The 25,091-nt window shown below is 41.0% G+C and overlaps 1 protein-coding gene across 20 annotated transcripts in view; it reads right to left on the bottom strand.

Annotated features, from left to right (window-relative positions):
• The window catches only part of PTPRK (protein tyrosine phosphatase receptor type K), a 325,128-nt gene that overhangs the window by 53,191 nt on the left and 246,846 nt on the right, over nucleotides 1–25,091 (bottom strand). For all 20 annotated transcript variants that reach the window (XM_083434768.1, XM_083434774.1, XM_083434776.1 and 17 more), the window contains exons 11-13: nucleotides 21,138–21,237; nucleotides 16,285–16,558; nucleotides 13,244–13,280 (exon numbers count right to left, since the gene is read on the bottom strand). In XM_083434768.1, coding sequence (XP_083290894.1) covers nucleotides 13,244–13,280; nucleotides 16,285–16,558; nucleotides 21,138–21,237 — 411 coding nt within the window. The remainder of the gene's footprint in view (nucleotides 1–13,243; nucleotides 13,281–16,284; nucleotides 16,559–21,137; nucleotides 21,238–25,091) is intronic.

Here is a 25,091-nt window from a genome sequence, read left to right as displayed (position 1 = left end):
TTTGAATTTTATTTACCAGTATGTATTATTTATCTATTACATTTATACCTCAACTTTCCTCCAAAGAGCTCAAGGTGCTGTAGTTCTTGTCCTATTTTATCCTCACAACAACCCTGGGAGGTAGGCTAGACTGAAAGACTGTGACTGGCGTAAGGTCACCCAATCAGTTTCAAGGCTGAGCAGGGATCTGAACCCTGGTTTCCCAGGTCCTAGTGCAACACACTAACTACTAGACCATCCTGCCTCAAATCAGTGAGTCAGTGGGAAGCCAACGTGATGCCCTCCAGAAGTTGCTGAACTCCAAATCCCACCAGTCCAGAATTTTCAAATGCCATGGATGATGGAAATTGCAGTCTAACAGCATCTTCAGTGCCCCATGTTGGCTGCCCCTTGAGTCAACACATAAATAGTGACCCCAGTTCAAGATTGTGCTCCTCCTAATTTCCTCCACTCCGTCCAGTTTGCAAATTAACACGTGGGATCTTCAATGAGAGAAGACATAGGCTAGCTAGAAAAATGGTGGTTTTGATGTGGAATGAACAGAAGAATGTGCTGCTCTTAGATACAGAACTGTGAGCAGAGGCTGCATGTGCATGCTGCAGCTTCTAAAGGTTGTATGTGGATGCCAGCAGCACTGTGGATCCAGTCACAGAGTGGTTTTCACTTCGTAACATGTCACCAGGAGCCATGTCATGCCTAGGTTCTGAAGTAGCCTGACACATCTACCCAGTATATCAGTAAAATTTACCCCCCCCCCCCAAACAACAAAAAAGACTTAGGTGGAGGAATGAGACCGATCTATTGGTCTTTTCATATTTGACTTGTGAACTATTCAACACTAAACAATCTTTTTAGTTATCAGGTATTACAGTGGTACCTCTGGTTACAAACACTTCGGGTTGCAGACTCTGCTAACCCGGAAGTAGTACCTCGGGTTAAGAACTTTACCTCAGGATGAGAACAGAAATCACACACCCCATTAGCTAAAGTGGTATCTCAGGTTAAGAACAGCTTCAGGTTAAGAACGGACCTCTGGAACGAATTAAGTTCGTAACCAGAGGTACCACTGTATTCAAACTGGGCTTCCTCCATGGCTTGATTGTCAGATAAAGAGACATGTAAACCCTGCCATTTTATTACTGCCAACTGTCTAATCATCCCTGGTGATCACTACTCATTTGCTTCCTATAACACTGTCATATTCTATAACCTTATCCAATTCCCACACTAATTAAAGCTCTCGGCTGACTGAAATCTGGCTTTCAATTTTTTTGTGCTAGCTATTGCTGTGCATGAATTGTGTTCCTCTCGCATAGTCTTGCTGGAAGTTAACATTTCATGTATTAATGTATACTGTACTGTCAAAATAATTCCAATAATTAGTTAGCTAATATTAGATAATGGTGGTGGTGGTGGTTTATTAAGATTTCTTACCTACCCTTCACTATAAGGTCCCAGGGTATGTTGAAAGTACAAAAACTATACTTTTTTTTAAAAAAGTAAAACCAACCAACCATAGACAATAATCATTAGGTTAATTCACGATTTTGAGTATTTTGAGTATTATTTCAGATACAGAAATCAGCTTGACCTCACCTTAGACAGATCAGAAGCATCTTTATTTGCATCAGCCACTAGCCATAGCAATAAAATATATACTATACAAAATACTATACAACTATACAAAATACATTTTGGAGGTTTACATCAGTAATCAAATAATAGACCTTGGTTTTCAACTACACTGGTACCTCAGGTTACATACGCTTCAGGTTACAGACTCTGCTAACCCAGAAATAGTGCTTCAGGTTAAGAACTTTGCTTCAGGATGAGAACAGAAATCGGACTCCGGCAGCGTGGCAGCAGCAGGAGGCCCCATTAGCTAAAGTGGTGCTTTGGGTTAAGAACAGTTTCAGGTTAAGTACGGACCTCCAGAACAAATTAAGTACTTAACCTGAGATACCACTGTACAGCACAGGAAGAAGCCACTGAACAGGATCTCAGTTGATGCTTGAAGCAGTTACTGTGCGAAGCAGTGGTCAGAAACCGGGGTTGTATTCAACTATCTTGTTGTACTAGTAGAAGCCAGCAAATGGATTCTTGCTAGTGCAATGGGACTCCCCTGCCTCTGCTCAGGTGCCCTTCTGTGCCTTCTCCAAATTTCCTTCGTAGACAACTGTAGAGAACCACCAAAACAGCGGGGAGAGGGGAGATGGTTCTATCAGACAAGAAGAAATGCTTGTGCTGATGGAACCATCTAATAGAATCATAGAATTGCAGAGCTGGAAGGGACCCTGAGAATTATCTAGTCCAGCTCCCTACAATGCATGAATATGCAGCTGTCCCATATGTGGATTGAACCTTCAACCATGGCATCATCAGCACCATGCTCTCTAACCAATTGAGCTATGTGGACCTTAGTGCTATGTCAAATACAACCCTGTATTGTATTTTTTGTTCATTCTCTTGCAGCCCTTTCTTCCTTTTCTATCATGCCTATTGGATTGTAATTTTGCAGGCAGCAATTGCATTTTTGTTTTGTCTTTTCAAAAATGTTGTATAGCTCCTAAAAACAATAAAAACAAGCCAACATTTCAATTCAGTCTTAATTAACACTGAGGACGGCGGTTCTCACATTTTTCTTCTAGTTCCTCCCCAAGCACAAGTTCCTGGTAGGTGGTCTGGACGGTAGGTCACTACTAGGTCACAGGTAGGTAGCTGCTGAACAACTGTTCCAATAATTGGAGAACAGGGTGAAGAAAAGGGCAAGGCAAGGAGAAACACTGATTCTTACACCTGGAGACCTGAAGTATAAACTACAAGCTCTAAATCAATCAAAGGGCAGGGGTCGTATTAGCAGCTGTAAGGCACAGTAATCAAGCGGGGCTTAGGATTCTAGGGGTGAGTCAAAGAGTTCAAGGTGGCACAGAGAAAGGTGTGCGTGGTGGTGGGAGAGACGAGGTTGAAGACCTTGCAAAAGCAGACTACTTGGATGAACACTTGTAAACTATGAAGGTAGGATAACTGCCAGGCCAACAATGGAGAAGGCAACGTACTGTGAATCAAGAAAAAACATCTTCCAAATGCTAAAGTTGCACGCGCCCTGGCTAAACAAATGGTCTGCCAACTATATAAGCAGGAAAGCTATTAAAAATGTGGCAGTGTGTACTAAACAGTGGGGATTTGCATAGTATTTATTTATGCGGTGGTTTTCCCCTCTTTCTTCAATTCAAAGATGGATTCCAGGGCAGTAAGCATTAAAAAGTTCAAATTATGGTAGCGTGAATGATAACAGAGTGTATTATAATATATATATATAGTGCAGCTATTGATGGTCCAAGAACTGCTTCACAGGAGGAGGGCATATTTAGGAGAGCTTTGAAAGAAGCGAAAAAGGCAGCTTGATGGATAGAGATAGCAAATCTGATTAGACTAACATAAAGCAATTGGGAAGTCATCCATTAACTTCGCCACAGAAGATTGATTCGTTGCAGAGGGGATGCAGTCAGTTCCACAGGACAGTGGAAAAGCTTGGATGTGATAGGTACGAAAAATCTAATTTTCATCCTATTTACTAGAGCTAGTGCAAGGGGAAAATAGCTTGTTCTCTGAGGGAACTAATGAAGTGTGATGAATTATGTGAAGATGAAAGATTAAATTAAGAGGAAAAATAGGAAAATGGGATAACACGAAGAAAACAAATGGAACTATTACTTCAGGCTCTGCAAAACACTTCCATAATGGAAATTTAGTTACTGCACATCCAACATCTACTGTATAAATAACTGCCGGAAGTTTTCCTCAGAGAATGCTGAAGAAAACAAAAACAAAAAAGCAAAATGTTTTCTTCGTAGTACCAAATCCTACATATTGTTATTTCAAATAATCAGGATGAATAATTCTTACTCAGAAGTTTTCAAAACAAGGTGGATGCCTGAGATGGGCAGTAATAAAACATGTATTATCAGAGTTTGATTATGACTTTGAGGCATTTCTTATAGATAATATGTCATACAACCTGTATTGGAAGTGCAGGCTTCCATTGGAGTTTCCTGCTTAAAATGGCTGTTTTCAAGGATGGGATAGAGACTTGCTTCTTTATGCATTCACCCTTTTTAGGTGTGGATCTAAACATGCAATGGATGGACATGACAAATAGATTCTAAAAATATGCTCAGTATAGGCATGGCTGTGGCTCCTCATGGTTAGGTTCTGTATCCTAGAGTCACTGTAAACGGAGAATAATGTGGTCCTACTTTGGAAATATAGCTCAGTTCTCGCATTCACCACTTTTGAAATGGTAAAGCCGCAAGTTTTGCCTTCCCAATTTTTTGGAGACCCATAGATGTCATATACACTTTAAAATTTTAGCTTCCAGTAGTTCGTCAAGAACTGGTGATTATTGGAGAAATGGAAATTTATCATGGAATAAGCCTTGACATTGATTTTGAATAGTCTCATCATGGTGAGTTTACCACACCAAAATGGAACAAAGAAATAGCGCACAGCAAAACTAGCATTTTGGCCTAAGGAGTCATCCAGCCTGAATGGCTGTCAGATCACAATATAGAAAAAAAAAAATTCCTGGCCAAAATCAGTGTTGCAATACAGATGACTCACAATTTGTGCAGCAATTAGGTTGCGGGGATTGCACATATAAGTGAAATTGTGTGCAGCCACAGCCAAATCAACCCCGTAAATGTCCCTGCATAACCACCCCTACCTTTCTGGAGCCAGTTTATCAAGTGGGTCTCACCCCACATGCAAGGTGGAGAGCTTTTAAGTTTTCTGCCTTGCTTACCAGCTCTGGGAGCTTCCCAGAGCCTGGTAAGCAAGGCATAGATCTTAAAAACTCCCTCCACAGCAGGAGAACCCAGCACAGGAAGAGCTTTTAAGCTCTCTGCCTTGTGTGTGTTTAATTTGTGCCATCGCAGCTGGCTGGCTGCCAAGTGTGTAAAGCTGCGAGCGCACAAGTGAAATGTGTACAAGTTGTGAGTTGACTGTACATTTGCATATGAAGATCTCCAAATGCCTCCACTGACAATGCTGGACCTATTAGCACAGGGGTCAGCAAACATTTTCAGCAGGGGGACGGTCCACTGTCCCTCAGACCTTGTAGGGGGCCAGACTATATATGGGGGGGGGGGGGGAAATGAACGAATTCCTATGCCCCACAAATAACCCAGAGATGCATTTTAAATAAAAGCACACATTCTACTCATGTAAAAACATGCTGATTCCTGAGCCAGATTTAGAAGGTGATTGGGCCTGATCCGGCCCCCGGGTCTTAGTTTGCCTTTCCATTTATTAGCACCTCTGAACTGCAAACATAATCATTTATTGTGAGTGCAACTTCCTGCAAAAAAGCCTGAAGACCATACAGTTTGGGGACGGACGGACACAAAGCACCTCAATATTATCTGGACTGAGTCTCAGTCTATTGGCTCTCACCCAGTCCACTAGTGTACCAGAGCACTCATCTGCCACCTCCTTCTGAAATGTGGCCATCCAGTAAGAGCAGAACCATTACAGTGTAGGTCCTTCAATCCCCAACTCCGATTGCCTATCTAGAAAGATACTATGGTTGATAGTAATGAAAGCAGCTGAGAGGTCAAGTAAATCAAGTGAGATGCATTCCCCTTGTCCCTCTCTCATATCACAGGGTAAGCAAAGCTGTTACCTTTCTTTGGATCTAGAAAGGACCTAGAACTGGCTAACAATCACTTGCCAAGGAAGGGAATGTTTGCAACTGGCCTATAGCGCTTTGAAGAATGCAATTTAAATACAACAATGAAAACAACAACATGAAATCCCTCCACTTTAACTTAAATCTACCAAACAAAGGATAAAGTAATGGAAGTTTAAATTGCATTGAAGAAGATTAAAGTTGTGTCAAAACTACTAATGGTGCATACATGTAAATCCTCTGGATTTGAAATGTGGCTCTAAAGAAACAAAAGGGGGGGGAGTGCCTTCAGCTAGCAAACAGATCACTATTAGCAGCTCTGTGTAGATGAAGAGTTTTAATGGGAAGCATATATTCTCACCACTAGAATAATTAATTACTGGCTTCTTTTCTTCCCACTGCAACATTTAGCCAGTTATAAACATTTTTCTGTTTATGAATGTACTTTTGATTACATTCAACGTCACTTTTGACACCACACTAAAAATATATCCTTATAGATGTAAGCTCAAAAAGGGAGACACCAACAGCTTTCGAAACTGAAGCTTGTGGATAAGGATAATATATTAAAGAAATGAGGATGTTGTTGTGTCGCTAAATGACTTCCAGTTGTCCATATGCCCAGAAGCATAAATCTAAGAAAAAGCTTTGCTGATTGTAGCACATAAGGAGAGCACTTGGGGCAAAAGCACAGATGCCACAGCTACACTTTCAATCTAGGAGCTGGATTGAGAAGGGGGAGGGCGGGCAGTGAGAGGAAGCGGTCGGTAAAATGATTTAAGATACCCAGGATATAATGGGATGAGTTGGAGAAGCCAGCATTTGTTATGTTAGAGGACAGGAGTATTAGGATTGTGGTTGACAAATCTTTAGCTGCTTGAATGGTTTAGGACTGCATTCAGCTTTCTGAGCCTATTAGTATCTTCTTGATTCCCAGTTTTGCAGATTTCTGGGGATTTCTACACAACATATGGGTTAGCATTAAGAGCATTAAAGATTTATAAATTTGTATCATCACGATAAAGCGCACAAAGAGATGAAATATGCACATGGTTGGGTGTAATCCTCATACTGCTCAGGCTTGAATTAAACCAAAGACCCATTCATAGTCTAATACTGTTAAAGAGAAACGAGAGAAAGAAATATCATTTAAGTTTATTCATACTAGCTTCAGGTGCCATGAGCATAGCCCCAAGGCTTTCAATGTACAGTCATACCTTGGATCTCAAACACCTTGGCTCCTGAACAAATTGGCTCCCGAACAATTGAAACGCAGAAGTGAGTGTTCCGGTTTTTGAACAATTTTCAGAAGCTGAATGTCTGGTGTGGCTTCTGTGGCTTCCAATTGGCTGCAGGATGCTCCTGCAGCCAATCAGAAGCCGTGCCTTGGTTTTCGAACGGTTCCATGAGTCGAACGGACTCCCGGAACACATTCTGTTTGAGAACCAAGGTACGACTATACAGTTTATACACAGTCCAAGTAAATACCTTGTATTTACCCTGCCTACACAAACTGGCCCAATGATTCACTAATTCACATTAAACACATGTGACTCAACTATTTTAAAAAGAAGTGATTGTTATTTTTCAATCCCTACACAAATATGTGATGATTGTCAATATGAAGGGTGGAATTTCTTATCATGATCTTCATTCATTTCTCTAGCTAAATCAATGGCAAAGCCATTCGAGTCAGGAGAATTCCATGTAGATGAATTGTCACCATATATCTATATGTCAGCTATTCAGTGTAATCTGTAACTTGGTGTGACACTTAATACTACGTGTGTATCTAACTGGTTAAATACAAATGGAGTACATACAGGAAACGAAACTTGCTATTTATTTTTAGTAAACAACTCCCACTAGGGAGCATGAAAAACAAATCTGGTTTCAAGTAGATGCTCTTTGAATACAAACAAATCCACAAAGAGTATAATTCTTCTGGGAAACACACTAGAAGGCATGTCACAACATACATAAAAGTGTGCATCAATATTTCATATATCCTGTGGGAAAACTGACACTAGCCTTCAAAGATGTTTAACCACACTGAAAATAAGTTGAGAACTGTGTATCTCACAACCTAATTTCTAATAGAAGTCTCTTTATCAGGTATTTTATAAACCTACTTCTCCACTCCTCTGATGATCTTTTTGCACAATTCACTGAGAAGTGTGCAATTACACAGCCGAATTATACAGCTAGCAGATAAGAAATAGCATATAATTTTAGGATTAGTGCTAACTTCATTAAAAGTACTTTCATAAATAAGAGGCACAGCCTGATTGACAACCTTACTGTCGGGCCTATTTTGCAAGAAAATAACCAAGTCCAATGTCACAACAAGGAAATTGCCATAGCTGAGTGGTCGAGTCTCTGCTCTGTTTGTAGAAGGTCTCAGGTTCAATCCCTGACATCTAGGTAGGGCTGGGAGATGCCTCTGCCTGAAACCACGAGCAGCTTCTGTCAACCTGTGTAAGCAAAGCCAGGTAAGCGAGATGCTGAGCTTTGGGAAGGAGGCGTAAGGCTCTGGCAGGGTCCTACAGCCCTCCCACCTTCTCCTCAAAGCTAGGAAAGAGGTAACTAGGCTTTGGGAAGGAGGGTGGAGAACTCTAGGCCCCTGTCAGAGCCCTCACACCTCCTTCCCAAAGCCCAGCCCCTCACTTACCTGGCTTTGAGAAGACAGCACAAGGGTGGTGGGTCAGGAGCTCCTGCACTCGAGTAGGACCCTGGCGGAGACACATGCCCAACTGACATGTTCTATCTCTCCTCCTAGTCGATCGTTTGGGAGCTTCAAAAGCTTTCTTCAGCCTGAACATCACAGCAACTGATGCCAACAGACATTGGCACACTTAGGGACCCGCAGAGTCTTCACAGCTTGTGTAATAGACCTCAGCAACTCAGCATTTTGGCTAATCTACTTTATTTACATATAAACACACACGGAGCACTGCAACATGGCTCCTTCTCTCTCTAGCATCAGACAGCAAAGAGAAAAAACAAAGGACAACAGTCCCACTTCACGGAACACAGTAACACAAACATCCTGTCTCCGTCACTTCCCACTTTGTGAAGTCAAAACATAGACTGTCATGTGAAAGACAACGATCCCATGACTGCAATCACGGAGCAGGAATTCTAACATGTGGTGTGTGTGTGTTAAATGTTGCCACAGGTTGCATGTTGAACTGCCCTGGCTTGGAGAGCTCCTACTGCATCCTCAGAACAAAAAAAGTATCTTCAGAACTAATGGCCACATGTATTAGTCTAATGTAGAGCAATCTACATCCTGATAAAAAATGCCATGGTTTTCATTCTTCTTCTTTTGCCCTTCATTCTTAAAAGAAGCTAAGGTAGTTGTTTCTTAAACTGTAGGCCATAGTACACATTGAGGTGCTCTATGAGACTAACAGCAAAAACTGTCGAATGTCTTTTTCAACTCAAAACAGAGATGAACTCAGCATTTCAGTGTATCTACTCATTCTGCCTATTCTTTTACTGATGTTTAAAAAATGCCACTGCTTCCTTCCTTCATAGGCACCACACACTCCCTCAAGGACATATTTGTCGTTTCCCCCACTTGTTTGGCTGGTCCCACTCCAGATCCCTTTTTACGGAGGTTTTATTATTTAATGTTTAACATTTTATTCTGTTTTTAATCTGTTGGGAGCTGCCCAGAGTGGTTGGGGAAACCCAGTCAGATGGGTGGGGTATAAGTATTATTATTATTATTATTATTATTATTATTATTATTATTATTATTATTTGCCCAGAAATGAAAGAGTCAAACATGTTGACTCCACTCCTTCAAGGATTCCATCTACATCCACAGGCTGCACAAACTGAAAAGTATCCATAACAACAGGAACAGATGTCACCTTCATGGGAAAATGTACTTGTCAACTCAGGGGAAGGAAGAATTCAAGGATAAAAAAAAGTGTTTTGTGGGAAATGGTTTGTTTTATTAAATATGTTTCAATCAAATAGCATGATTGGTTTCCTCCATCAACTCATGACACTTTATAGAGTAATATTATAGACTGACTGAATTAATTTTCCCCCTTTTCTTTATGCTTGGCTAGTTGTTTATTTCTATGATGGTTCCCTGATTGCTTCACTTAAGTGTTTATTAGTGCATTGTGGATTGTATATTTGTGGGAGATTTTGTTGCCTATTTGTTTTGCTCTTCTGTTTGTTGTAACCAAATGTATAGGTAATGTATGTGTTGAGTTTTTACTGGGATTTTTCATTTGCTCATTTTTCCTTGATATGGAAGGTCTTAACAAACGTTTCTTAAAAACGTTTGTCCCTTGCCTGCCTTTATGGTCCCTACCCCATTAACAGATCTCACCATAGTGAGAAAGACTGCAACCTGTGTGCTTGCTGTCTACTGTCCAGGCGTTCATTGCTTATGGGTGGTTTATGGGCAGTTCTCTATCTATGGACTTGGTTCAGATAGCCATTCAAACAGAGACTCTTTTAAACAGAGGACTGTCCTCTGTCAAACGGCTACCCCAGTCTCCCTGTTCCTTTCCTACACACAAACTTGGAACGGCATGTGGAAAGTTGGTCCTATTGCTTGTTGTTTGGGCTTGAAAATGAATTTAGATTTTACAAAGGAATTTGTGCCTTTTCAAAAACCATGCATATTTTAAAAACAAGGCTATCCATTCATGGCTGGGTGTCACCAATACCTCTCTGCATTATTTTAAAAACTATTCCATATGAAAACTTCTTTGAGAAGTTATTTCACTCTGTCAACATGCAGTGTGTCTTATGAAACAGCTCTAGGTTCTGAGCCACACTTAAATATGTACAACAGTGACAAAAAAAAGCATTTGGGGAAGGGCCCAAAAACATAAAATTACTTCTGTGTTTATATGTAACCACCCTTAAAATGTAATGCAATTAGAGTTATCTGGAAACATTAAGTGGCTCACCGCTGGCTGACGGACCGGCTTGTAAATTGTATTAGAGAAGGGAACAAGCCTATTGCAGAGTTTGGGAAAGGTGCCAAAGTAGCCTGCAAAATGATTTCTGGTCCTTGCTCTTTATTGCTTGTGATTATGTGATGTGTTTATCAGAATAATTTGATTTCATTTTTCCCACTCTGGGCAATGCTCCAAGCCTCAGAGGTATTAAGTAATTTAAAATTTGCCGTAGGTGTCCATAGAAAGGAACCTTGAATTGCCAAGAGCAGCTTGCTATGAAAAAAATACCCCAAAAATGAAATTCACTGCAAACTCTTATACTGAAAGGTTTGGAGGCTCTGCAGGAAAGTGTTATTGTAACTAATCTTGGAAGAGCAGGGGGGATGATCAGGATCAACCTGCTCTATGAATTGATTCTGTTTTACAAAAAAAACGAAAACCCATTTTTTATCATGTTTATACCGCACCACTTCTCTGTACTGTATCCTCAAAATAACACTGTATGATGTATTAGGCTAGGAGATAAGCACTGCAGCCAGGTTACCTTGTGAGTTTCGCTTGGGAGGTGGGAATTTGGATTTGACTCTGACTCTTTCCAGTTCCAAGCCATTAAACAGAAAATGGAAACTTTTTGTGTGTGTCTTATATGTAAAATCCTAAATAAAGAGGTGGTTACATGCTCCTATCCCACACTTGTATCTGGATATCAGGAATGGTTTCCTCTGGACAAGATTATGGCTAATGCTTTCAGGTCTATACATTTCAATGATCCTATCTTGGATTTAAAAACCAATACAGTGGTACCTTGGTCCTTGAATGGCTTGTCTCCCGAACAAATTGGCTCCCAAATGCCGTAAACCCGGAAGTATGTTTTCCAGTTTGTGAACGCTTTTCGGAAGCCAAATGTCCGAAGCAGCTTCGGCTTGAGTGCAGGAAGCTCCTGCAGCCAATCGGAAGCCGTGTCTAGGTTTTTGAACAGTTTCAGGAGTCGAACAGACTCCAAGAACGGATTAAGTTCAAGAACCAAGCTACCACTGTATATGAACAAGCTGTTTATTTGTGTACACAGCTTATTTGCAAGCAAACAAAACAGGAAGTCTACAATTAACCATGGATTTCATTTCAGCCAATCTAGGAACTTTTGATTACTAGCTTTGGAACAAGTCCAGATATTAAAATTAGTTTAATGTCCTAATTTGTTCAAATTCTGCTAACCATACTTTTTGGGTATGGATAAATCAGAAGATTTGATCCAATTTGATCAAAACTCATGTGAAGGAGCTGCATGTGTGAATATGTGCACAAGGCTCTTTCACATCTAAGCTATCATACGTCCGAACCAGCTCACTTTCCAAATAAAAGCTGGTGTAGATTAATGGACAGTGAGCTCGGATTTCTGTGGTGTCATTTGAATCTTACTTTAGGAACACACCTTCATTGGCAACTGGCTATAGTAATACTGAATAACAACCCAGGGTTTTTGTAAGGTTGGCTAGCATCCATCCGTCTCAGGAAACAATAGAGGAGTAGGCCTTTGAAGGTGAAGTCAAACTGCTGGAAGCTACCTGCTGCGGCTGTAGAGTCCGATAGAGGACAGAAATGATTGTTGCAACTGGGGCAGATGAAAGGGTAATGAATACTAACTTAAAAACATGCTCACATACAGGAGTTTACTATACTTTAAAGTTATAGTAAAAAAAAAAAAATGTATATTGGTTACACAAGACGTTACCCTTCCCTTAAGCATTTATTCTAGAAATCTGTCTCATCTCTGTTAGCAAATCTGGAATACTTTGCTCTTTTCCTGGAGACAGTTGCTGTTTATATCTACAAATGCATAGAATGAGTGCACACCAAGATGTGACAAGTACTATTTGATTATTTAATAGTACTCCTCCATGTTTTCTCTGCTTGAATGCAGCATCTAATTCTGTCTCATCATTCTATAAAGTGAACTCAGTAATGAGTGCTGTAAACACAAAGAAGAAGACAAGACCATGAGTTCTAAGTTTTTATCTGAAGATGCAACTTTTAAAAATTGAGCTGTTGTATAAGGAGAAACTGAAATTAACCTGCCAGTGAGCTATCCATTTGCTTTGGATCCACATGTTATTCAGTTTTCCTTTCTTATTTTTAAAAAAGCCATTTAAAAACAAGAAATAGCTACATGATCAGCCCAAACAAGAGCAGAAAAATGCAGTACTGTCCTAGTGCTTATACTAGCTTAAGATGGAACCAAAATGACAGGGGAACATCACAAACTGTCATGTTATACCACACTGCAGTGCTGTCCTGCTGCCTCAAATAATTTCTCTCTTAGACGTTATACAGCTGCCTAATTCTCCAGCTCATCACAAGAAATGGAACCTACCAACCCCTTAGAAATATGTCTTCTAACCTGCCAGTTCTTTTTTTGACCAATAAGCACCTCTCCTCCTCCTCAAAAACAGAAACCAAAGCATCCAGGAGGCTCCACTCTGTCACATATTTAGATGTCAAGAGGATCCCAAACATTTACTGGCACTATATCTGAGCACCAAGTACAAATTCACAGCAACAGAATTGTCACACTGAATAAGCTCCAAAGTAAGTTATCAAAGTTCAGAGGGGGAAAACCTCTTACCTTTGGTAGCAATTCGAACACACTGAGTTTTGGTTTCCTGTTAAGAAGAAAAATGGGAGAAAAATGCAATTAGCACCAGTAGCTTGGGAAATTCAGTGAAAGTTAGTTTAGGTCACTGTGCAAGCACACTTATGAACTACTTACATATACAATGAATAAGGCATGGCATGGTAAACACTTTTGATAGTGAAAGTATACTGCAGAGCTAAAATTCCTTTCATATATGTATATAGCTTTTACAGGCTGGGCTTCTAATCTATCAAGATCTCTGGCACACTCAGTGAATTGAGTCCAGGTAAGCAGAAAGGCTTCTAGTTTAGGTTCACCCATGACAACGTTAATTTTCTTTGCAGTCTTCTCAGCAATGAGAAAATCCCACACTATTAACGAGCCACTGAAAAATACAGGAAGGGTAATAGGGAAGGATGTATCTCTGTCTGTGTCAAGCAGGCACTTTCACTGTACTGCTGACATTAAGCGGGTATTTTTGCTATGCTGTCTTATGTCAACAGTACCAGATACTGAGAATTGCAGGTAGAGAGAGTGCTGTTGGGCTCAGGTCTGACTTTCAGCCTTCCCATCAGTACTGGTTGGCCACTATGAGTACAAGATGCTGGATTAGACGAGCCATTGGCCTGATCCAGCAGCCTCTTCTGATGTTCTTACAGCTTTAGCAGCCTGTTGAAAACTTTTCTGTTTCAGCAAGCCTATCCAGACACTTGATTTAGTTGCATTTGTTTTCATGCTTTATTGATTTTATCTCTATTTTTAATGATGGTAATACGTGTACTTGTTTTTCATTTGGTCTGTGTGTTTTAGTCATATGTTATATGTAGCTGAATTTGTACACTGCTTGGATAATCTTCCCCTCCCAAAAGTGGTCTATAAATATAAATAAATAACAAAATGTAGCAAAATGTGGGCTAGATGTAGGAGAATGTTGCAGCCTGTGATAAAGCTCTTCAAGTCTAAGGCATCAAGCTGAAAGTTCTGTACTCATTCATTTTCCCACCACATGTGGAAGAAAGTGCCTCTTCCAGCATAGACTGTAAACCATGTTTAAAGCTAGGTCATGGGATTTAATAAAACATCATGGGATTTAATAAAACATCTATTTTATAGTGGCACATAATGAAATACTTAGATAGGGCCTCCCAGATTTCCTGCCAATCTTTTTACCTCCAGCTTCATTTGCAAATTTGATTTCCTAATATCAGAATGCAATTATTCTAAAATTATCCATTTTTTTAAAAAAAACCCCACGAGTTTCTCCCATCAGGAAAATCCTCCAGTTCCACAGCTATTCTAGCACACAAATTCACAAGCTGTGACATTTTCCTCATCTTGCTATGATAAACAGCTAATTCTTATAATTATAGACATTAGGCGAAGCTTCATTCTAGAGCCTCAAAGGCAAAGTCATTGATAGCTGTGATCTCTTCATTACTAGCTGCAGCTGAAATCCAAATGGCAGGGTAGAAATCGCTTTGGTTTCTTTTGAAAGCAGATTAACCTTCCTGAAGCCTATCAATCTAGGTGCAATCTTCCCCAAATCCCTCCTCTCCACCTCCTTGCGCCTCAGCCATCTGCTACTGGGGCACAATAACCAGGAGACAGAGATTTCATACAAGACTATACTTAATTCTCAAATCTAAGTTTTAAATATCTCCGCCACTGTTCTAAATGCTGTTTCCTCCCTTTCCCGTCCCGTATTTCTATTTACAAAAGGAAAATGATTCAGTGGCAGAAGCAGCATGGGGCTTATCAAGTCATGTTGCTTTTCACACCTAGAGCTGCCTGCAGTATTTAACTTCCTGTTGCTTTGTTCTCTATCAATATGCATACTGAAATAGAAGCAGTGCTGTATGGTGTCAAGATATCAAATGGGGAGGAAATAGCAATGGCGATCTGCAGCCATACCTTTCCTACCAGCACAGTGGTCAAGCAATTTGGAAGCAAACCTGTGTACTGATGCTTTTCACAAACATGTAGCTGCTATGGGAGTTACAGTGGCTTTTTAAAACAAACTTATTTTTTTCTTATTTTATGTTCGGCATGTGGGGCACTGCTTTATTAGGCCTGCTGGGCAAGCTGGGTTTTGTTTATCCTGAAGCAATTTAATCTCCTGAACTACCTGGGCATTGAGAACAGTAGGAGGGGTGTTATTTTCCTTGGAATGTGGAAACATACATGGCTGAAATTTATTTTACCGATGCTACGGCCCCAAAGAAACTTACTAAATTTTCAAACAGTAATAGTTGCTGTGGGGTGAAATGGTGTGTGGAATATGAATGGCACAGAGCCATGCCATTTGAAAATGGAAACCACAGAAAGGGTTTGCAATAACAAGAACCCAACAACTTTGGCCTACATCCAGATGCTTTAGACACAGTGAGATGGCCTGCCTCAGGTGGCAGATATGAAGATACCACTAAAGGGAAGCAAACTGTCTATTTAGGCGATATTGTTCACCCATAATGTCATTTGAATTTTTCATACCAGGAACAAAAACATATTGAGCAACCGCTGGACATGAGTCTAGGTCTATACACAGAAGCTGTTTCACTGGGTGCATTTAAGTTGCTGTTTTAAACTTTGCTGCTCTCTGTTTTAGTAGGAGTGTGTGTGTGTGTGTGTGTGTGTAAGAGAGAGAGAGAGAGAGAGAGAGAGAGAGAGAGAGAGAGATTTGTTATTTTACTGCACTTTGCTGCCTTGGTTTGGAAAGACAGGATCAAAATGTTTTCAAGAAATAAAAGCAAATGTGACTTTCGACTCCTCTCCACCACCCCTCCAACAAGTCTGCATGCTGCTCAACAAGCCTCTTTTGAGATAGGCTAGGGAAATCAAAAGTTGTTTACTGTGCATACCTGGCTGGAGGGATTGCTGTATGAAAGGAACAAGCCAAAAGCTCAGTGCTGCTCATGTGCAAGTTAGTTGTCTGTGTGATGAAGATCTTTCTGGACCATGGCCTTATAGCCCAAATAACCTCTAGCAACAGATCTGATTTTTCCCCCCAGAAGAAAATTCAGGGAGGTGCCTACCTTCTCGACACTGCTCATAGCTTGGAAGTAGATATTATATCCTTTACGGGGAGCCAATGGTGGGTTCCAGAAGCCTTGGTAAGTTCTGTTATCACCAACCGTGAAAGGAGCTGGTTCAGGAAGGTTACCAGGTGGCAATTCTGCAGCAAAATAATATGGCGAGCCACTGCTCAGAGCATTTTGATATGTGACAGGAATCTGGTAGCAGTCCATTGCACCTGTTTCTCGTTTTGTCCGATGAGGATGCAGCTCTTCAACAACAATCTGATAGGCGCTGTTAAAAGCCAAGAGCAAAACATGACTTATAAGAGGATGCCAGACCGACAGCACACAACACTATATCATGTAACTATGTTGCACCAAATAGTACCACACTCAGATCAGAAGCGCAAGTCAAGCAGAGAAGCAGGTTTAAAAATGGCAGCTTATGCGTCTCATAACCAAATCATATTTAGCAATAGGCCCCGAGTGGAAGGTGGTCATTTTATTTCTCCTAATTTTAATTTCAGTTCTCTCCTTTATTTCCACAGCAACGTCGCTCTCAGCCTCCCTTCCCAAAAGATCTAATGGAACAGGAAAGTCTTTCTCATCACGGATGTAGACTTTGAACTATTAAGCAGACCAGGACTGGATCTTACATTAAGCACAGACATTTTTAATAGATTAATCCTTCTGCTTGATAATTTGCAGCATTTGAAGTCAGCATTTGCCTTTGAAAGGATATTATAGAAAGCTCGGCTTCAAGGCCCGTCGTGGCAGCCTCCAAGCAATGCCTGAAGCACCAATTTGCTGTTGTCATATTACTAGAGACAGAAGCGCGTCGACAGGCATCTCCACCTTTTGACCTTGCTGTGGCATCTAACTTGGCTCACAGCTATGCAGATCTAAAGTATAAGCGACATCCTGTAATACAAGCACAGATGGACGGAAATCTGTCCACTCCCTCCAAATAGTCTGACTCCTTTCCCTACAGTTGCCACTGACAAAAACGTTACAAATTGCTAGAGCAGATGGCATCTAGCCTATTAAAAAAAAAAAGGACGGGGGAAAAAAGCTAACCCCAAAAACAAACTTCAGCCTAAACTTGCCAATACCTTCCTCGCAATGACAGCTCTTGGTCATTCCTCATAAAAATCTCATTTTACCAGAGAATGTAATTATAGCTCTTCTTTTCCCTATAGAGGAAAGAGGCAAACAACTGAAACGTTAGACTAATTGATAATCAGCACTTGGATGTTCTGTTAGAAAGTGCCATAAAGGACAAAGTTGAATTGAGCTCCTGTTTCAAAAAGAACCGCGGCATTTTCAAGTACGTCAAAATCTCTTCCTCCCTAGTCTCCCACAATGAAATGAAATAAAATGGGATCACATACAAAAAGATCCACATGCAATGTTGCATAGAAATCATTCGAGCTAGTTGGGATTCATGTAGGTGTAAGGGACATTTTTAGTTGCTTCTAATGCTCTGCTGCAGATGCTCACCAACTGCCATCAAATCTGATCAGCAGCCACGTTGGCTTGGGCTGCTAGGAATCCAACAATATCCAGAGAGTCACAGGTTTACCCGCCCCTGGTAAACTCTGCTAAGGTAGCAAAAAGCAAAGTGAGCATGACCTGAAGCAATGAGAAGCAGTGCGGACAAATTGGAGTAAAGGGGGCAAAAGATGGGGAAGCTTATTCCATTAGGGTGATATCCAACCAAGTCATACTCAGAGAAGAGCCACTCAAATTAGGCTTAGTTGGATACAATCCCTAATTTTCTTTTCAGATACTCTCACATGAAAAGGTGTTAAATACTACACGCTTTGTTCATTCCCTCCCTTAAGAATCTAGGCAGTAATGCGATGCAATCTAAGTTTTGCATAAGGAATTGGCTTTCCCTCTTGGGAACAATGGACATCTTAATGCTTGCCTCTGCAGACACTGTCACGCAAAACAAATGACAAGACTTTTACTCTCCAAAATGCCAGGAGATCAGTAAACTTGTCAATTCCAATATCTGGCCACTTTAGAAGAATAAAGCCCAAGGGAAAAGCAGAAGCAGGGTGAAGCGTGCGTATGAAATGTTTCATTTATTTATGATTCAATTTATGTTTTAACATGAAACCAAGGTTTCATTCAAGGGAGGAGTTACAAACATTCATTATCTTTTAGGGAGGCAACAGAGGGAGTGTTCACATTTTGCTATTTCAAGGGCACTGAAGCTTAATTCACCAAAAGAAGCAGACGAGGTGGTAAATCTGATGCTGGAGTATGTCATTTCAGGGGGCAAACAGGAGATTGCCTGCTTTGAGGAGGGTGTACAGCACACACAAGACTAGCATATCAGGGAGTAGGGTTTGAAGAAAATCTAGATTTCAACTTGCAGTGAGTTTATTTTAACTGGATAAACAATCTATTATGAGAATGCTCCTCCCATAGTATAAGGTCTCGGTGGCCACTCCCAGTCACCAGTCTAGCTGCCGCATTCTGGATTAGTTGGTCCTTATAATCATTCATTGGCAATTACTTGCCACCTTTATTTATTAATTTCGGGGACACTGTTCAGTAGAGAGGCTTAAACAGTGCATGCTGCCACTGATAAGCAAATCACCTTTCTTTGCAGCTCACTGATGAATAAATGTTTCTTCCTTACTGGCTGAGCTGAGAGCCTCCAGCTTGGTAAAAGTAAGGCTTAATATCTGATTATAAATACTGATTCATCCAGTCTCCCTTTGTATTTCATGTCTGCTGTTTGGCTTACAACTTCAGGAGGCCATAAAGAAAACTAGAGATTATGAGATAACGCTTGGCAGGCAAGACACGATTATGTCATGATTAGAGCTGTGACTACCGCCGCATGTTGCATCTTAAGGAATGATTGACGGCACCTGCAAATTTGAATTGGATTACCCAAACATCTGCTTCAAGAGGCATGTGCACAAAGCAGGCAAGGAATACAAGGGAGCATTTATATCAGGAAGGCTGACTCCTGAAACACATAATTAGATGCTGCATATTTAAATTGAGTAAGTTTGTTGAACTGTTTAACATTGGCATTTTCCCGAGAGATCGAGAATAGAAATGGGCTGTCAAAAATGCATCCTGAGATGTTCTGGTTTCAGAACGTCAGCTGGGACTTATCTTGCCACAACTAAGTAACCTGAAGCTAAGCCAGATAATTGTTTTAAAAAGAGCAGAAATTAGTGCCATAGTAAATAGGGAACAGATACTACTGCACCATAAAAAGCTCCTCTATGTGAGGAGGGTCTCTCATATAGGGGTCTGTTCCTCATATAGAAGAGTTCTGGAGTTTGCTCATATTCAATGGCTCACATTCAATGCTTAAACAGCAGCTTGAATGCAGAATTGTTGACCAGTGACAGGGCCTTATTGGTGGCAGCTCCCCATTTGTGGAAAGTACTCCCTGGCAAGGTGCTTCTCTCTGTCTTCCTCATTAACAATGTTCAGGAGAAGCATAAAAACATTCATGTTTACCCAGGTTGAAAGACTGGCAAGTTTGAAACCATTACATGTGAGGGTATGTGATTCTCTTAAAAATGTTTTAAAATGTTTTTAACATTTGCTTTTAAAAAATAAATAAATAAATGTTTTCCATATGTTTTCATTTTATTTTTAACTGTAATGTTTTAACTTTTCTGTGTTTGTTACCAGGACTCCTTTGGAAGAAGGGTAGGGTATCAGTTTAAATAAATAAGTCATAGAAACACAAACTATTAACATCAAAAGCTACAAAAATTAAACAAAAACAACATCGCCACATCATCTAGAGGTGAAACACAGATTTTTAAATAGAGATATCCAGACTACAGAAGTCATTTCAAAGAACTTGCTGAAGCAAGAAACACCATCTTGCTTCATATGCAAACAAGGTTGTGCAAATTTTCTTAATTCTTCTGGCAAGTGTGGTTGCAGAGCATTATCCCCTATGCGTATGTATCCCCACCACTACTCCACTTTTTAACAACAGGGAACTGAGGCCAGGACACATCATCTGGGCCCATAGCCTCACGGTATGTCCATGGCAGAAGGGGACTTGAACCTAGACCGCCCAAGTCTTTTACTGCTGAACCAGGAACATATCACCATATAAGGGTTGCAGGTTTACTCAAATGTCATGTCCTATCTGCATTGGATTGAGCATCTTCCATATTTCACAAATGCTAATAGTAGTAAAAGATCAAATAGTTAAACAAGAACTTGACAAGATCAAAGAAGCCTTTCAATGGATCAGGCCTTGAATAGCTAAGATTACTGATAATTGAAAAATTATTTTATTATCTAATCAGGGGTAGCTAACCTGTGGCCTTCCAGATGCTGTTGGATTCCAACTCCCATCATCTCTGCCATACCCATACTAGATGGGGATGATGGAAGTTGTAGTCCAACAACTTCTGGAGGGACAGTAGTTGGCTAAAGGTAAAGGGATCCCTGACAATTATGTCCAGTCGTGACCGACTCTGGGGTTGCGGCACTCATCTTCCTTTATTGGCCGAGGGAGCCGGCATACAGCTTCCGGGTCATGTGGCCAGCATGACTAAGCCGCTTCTGGCAAACCAGAGCAGCGCACGGAAACGCTGTTTACCTTCCCGCCAGAGCGCTACCTATTTATCTACTTGCACTTTGACGTGCTTTCGAACTGCTAGGTTGGCAAGAGCAGGGACCGAGTAACGGGAGCTCACCCCGTCGTGGGGATTTGAACCGCCGACCTTCTCATTGGCAAGTCCTAGGCTCTGAGGTTTAACCCACAGCGCCACCCGCGTCCCTAGTAGTTGGCTACACTGATCTAAATGTTTAGGCATAGGCTTTAACTATAGAATGGTTTGCATATTGTGGTGCTGGTTGTTTTTTACCTGATAGGAGCTCCTTTGGCTTGTGCTGGTCTCAGGAGCACAGTGATGGCTGTTTCATTGAAAGATGCATCAATACCTTCATAGTCTGGTAATGTGGGAGCTAATCAGAAGAAAAATAAAATCAGCCAAAACACATAGCTTTTTTACCAGTTTCTATAATGTACAAACAATCACATTTCTCAGTTGTGATCAGATACTTGGTTGTTTTAGTGTTTTATGGATTTGGTAAATTACTTTGATTTGTTTTTGTGAAGAAAGTGAATGATGAGGATGAAGAATACTATTGTATTTCTGGAATGCATTGCATGTTGGTTTTAATTGTTCTGGGAGATGCAGAATGACTAGAAGAGTGGTATATAAATTTTTGCGTACTTGTGGGTAGACTCTTATGATCTGAAGATATCATGATCATTTTTATTCAGTGTTTCAACAAATGTTGCATAAGAAATACTCCTCAATTAACAGCAGGAGCATACTGTGGAACTGTGTATCTATTATGTATAAACTGTTCTACCATGATCAATCCCCCCCCTTAATTGATTGAAATTATGAAATGATGTGACAGTGATATGGCAGCTCAGGATAAAAAACATTAGCATTAACAGTTGTACATGGTAAAACACTGTATATACTCAAGTATAAGCCGACCCAAATATAAGCTGAGGCACCTAGTTTTACCACAAAAAACTGGCAAAACTTATTGACTCGAGTATAAGCCAGTTCACCACACCACAAACCTCTCCCCCCAGCCCCTCCCGTCCCCCTGCCTACCTAGGGTGCTGCCAAGAGGCAGAGGCTGGTGGCAGCAGCGGCGGAGGAAGAACAAGTAGCCCGAAAGGGTTGTTTTCGGGCTGCTCGTTCCTCCTCCACAACCACCGACAAGGACCCTCACTCAAGTATAAGCCGAAGGGAGCTTTTTCAGCATAAAAAATGCTTATACTCGAGTATATACGGTAATTATAATTTTTCAGGTCTTCTGAAAACTCGAATCTATCCTTCCTAAATTATTCATCTCTAGAAACCTGATGTTTAATCCCAGCCTTTTGAAACAGAATCACTTTTCTGTTGAGGCTGCCAGGTGATAAAGAACCACTATTCAAATGAAAGGATACCCTGCATTTCAGCAGCAAGCAGCTTCTGACTCTCTTCTAACCCTTATACAGCTTTCTGTAGAGACAGGCTATCTGCTCTCTGTACTGCCATTATGAACTGATTTCGGAATGTATTTGACCGGGAAAAAAAAAAGATTTGCAGTTGCCATACACATGGGAGCCTAGCGAATACTTGTTCCTTCTGAATACAGAAGTCATTCATGATCCCATGTCTCATTTCTTGCCACGATAACCAACAACCAGCTATGTCCCGTCAGCATAAAGATTTCTGCTTGCACAACAGGACTTTTTCCTTCTCTGCGTATGCCCTACAGCATCCCCAAATTTTCTGGAGAAGGTTTTATTAACCCCTAGAAAGCATAAGGATTTCCATTCTTGCACTGATGGAACAAGAGATTTAGTGCTACTTTGGATTCTACCCCATTTATTTCAAAATGTATCAGTTCAGGGCTAAGCTAACATGGTGTCTCCATAACCTTCTCAGACTACACAGGGAAACAGAAAGCTGTCCAATAGTAAGTCAGACCAGTGGTCCACCTGGCTCAATATTGTCTGCAGTGACTGGCACCAATTCTCCAGGACTTCATAAAGTGGTGTCACCCAGTCCTACCTGGAGGGTCCAGGGATTGAACTTGGGACCTCTTGCATGTAAAGAAGGTGCTCTACCACTGAGCTATGGTACTTCCCCATCTCCAACTACAATTCCTGCAGTCCCTCAACACTGGCCATGATGGCTGGGGCTGATGGAATGTGAAGTCCAACATCATCTGTTGCACTATGTTCTCCACCCCTGCATTAAATCCATGGCACAGTGTAGGAGAATGAAAAAGCAGGAACATTTTATGAAAATCTCCCAACATAGCTGGAACCAGTAAACGTCCCATGCTCTTTAAGTGAATAATGTATAGCAACCTGGCCCAAAATCATTATCGGCATGGCAAAATGTGTGTTTCCCTTAATGGCCATGTTGATGATACAGAGAAACAACAGCTGATGTAACACATTGCATTCATTTCCCAGGACTCCAGCACTCACTTCCAGTAGCTCTACAAAGCTCAGTTTCCAAACAAGCCCAGAACCTTCTCCTACCCTATTGAAGAACTGTGGGTGCTTTAGCTTCCTATTTGATATTACTCATGTGCAAACTCTACTTACCTATTTTGTGTCGTGCATAAAAGATAGCAAACACAGTAAAGTTTAATATAAAACGATGAACAACCTTAAATTAGAGGTGCATTTTTTTCATTTATGCATCTCGGTTTGGATTTTAGCACCCTAAACCAATTTCCATTGCAGTGGTGCCTCGCAAGAAGAAAAGAATCCGTTCCATGAGTCTCTTCGTCTAGCGGTTTTTTCGTCTTGCAAAGCAAGTCCATTAGCAGATTAGCGGATTAGCACTATTAGCGGTTTAGCGGCTATTAAAGGCTTAAGGGGTTAGCGGATTAGCTGCTAAAAGGCTATTAGCAGTTTAGTGCCTTAGAAAAAGGGGGTGGGGAGCGGAAAAAAACCCCCAGGAATCGCAAGACATTTTCGTCTTGCGAAGCAAGCCCATAGAGAAATTTGTCCTGCGAAGCACCTCCAAAACGGAAAACCCTTTCATCTAGCGGGTTTTCCATCTTGCGAGGCATTCGTCTTGTGGGGCACCACTGTATTCAGTAAAATAAATGAAATTAAACACACAGCTCATGCTATATAAATAGTACCGTGAACATGGCTCTATTGGTAGAGCATGAGACTCTTAATCTCAGCATTGTGGGTTCGAGCCCCACATTGGGCAAAAACATTCCTGCATATCCTTCCAGCTCGACACCTCTATGATTCTGTGTGTATGTATAACTGCACAAGAGGGTTGGATATTCTTCTACAAGGATGCAAAATAATCCAAATTACTCCATGTGGGTTTCAGACTGTATATATAATCACCTTTCTATGTGTTTGCCCACCTGAACAGAACACTGTGCAAAACACTCTGTTACCTGTTACCATTCACTCATTAACCCTTTTTAGGCATTCATTGTGCAGGGGTCACATTTCTTAAATTTAAGAAAGTGTTGTGGGCACCAGGGACAACATGGCCTGAGGGTGTGGTATAGCACAAAATTTCCTGGTGGGACCAAACTGAACAATAGGCTTGCCATAGGAAGTCAGCTATGTCCTGCTGGTCCCAATTGTGGAGATCGCACAATATTAATCACACACATACACACTCGTATACTCACATGCTGTTGCTGTCTAAAAGCAACAGGGATAATTTGTCTCAGCACCAGGCAAAAGATGTACCAAGGTGGCCATACCACGTTCACTCTTAAAGAGTGCAGACATGCATATGGAACACAGACACATAGACATCTTTCTGTGTTTCCCTTATACATGCATACTTCACCTTTCCCTCTCTCCCACCTCTGCTGGAATTTTTCAGGTGAGTGCAAAGTAAATGCTGAAAGGGTGGACCAAGAGAGAGTGGTGAGGAGGGAGCATGGGAAGGACAAGTAAATTTTGCATCATACCTCAAGTTCTAAAAACGGTAGAAACTTTATTTGTTAAAAAATGAAAGCTTTGAATTTGAGGATTCTGGTTTATCCTGGGGCACCAAAGGCTGCCTTCACAGGTACTGCAGGCACTGCGTTAGCGACCCCCATATTATGGAGACTAAGTTAACACACAAGGAGGGGAGACTGCATGAGTGCAGTAGGTCTCTCTCTCTCTACACTGCCCTCCATCTCAATCATAGTCCACATGTTCAGGGGCAATTGTCTTCATCAAGCAAGCCTCCAGTAGTCATGGAGGCTCCCATGCCTGGAGTTATCAGGGCTGCAAACATGCAGTTACCTCCATGAACAAA

The sequence above is a fragment of the Podarcis tiliguerta genome, assembly GCF_965153285.1.
Source record: "Podarcis tiliguerta genome assembly, chromosome: 3".
Classification (NCBI taxonomy): Eukaryota; Metazoa; Chordata; class Lepidosauria; order Squamata; family Lacertidae; genus Podarcis; species Podarcis tiliguerta.
The sequence above is the reverse complement of the archived record's forward strand: the minus strand, read 5'-3'. Positions and strand labels throughout refer to the sequence as shown.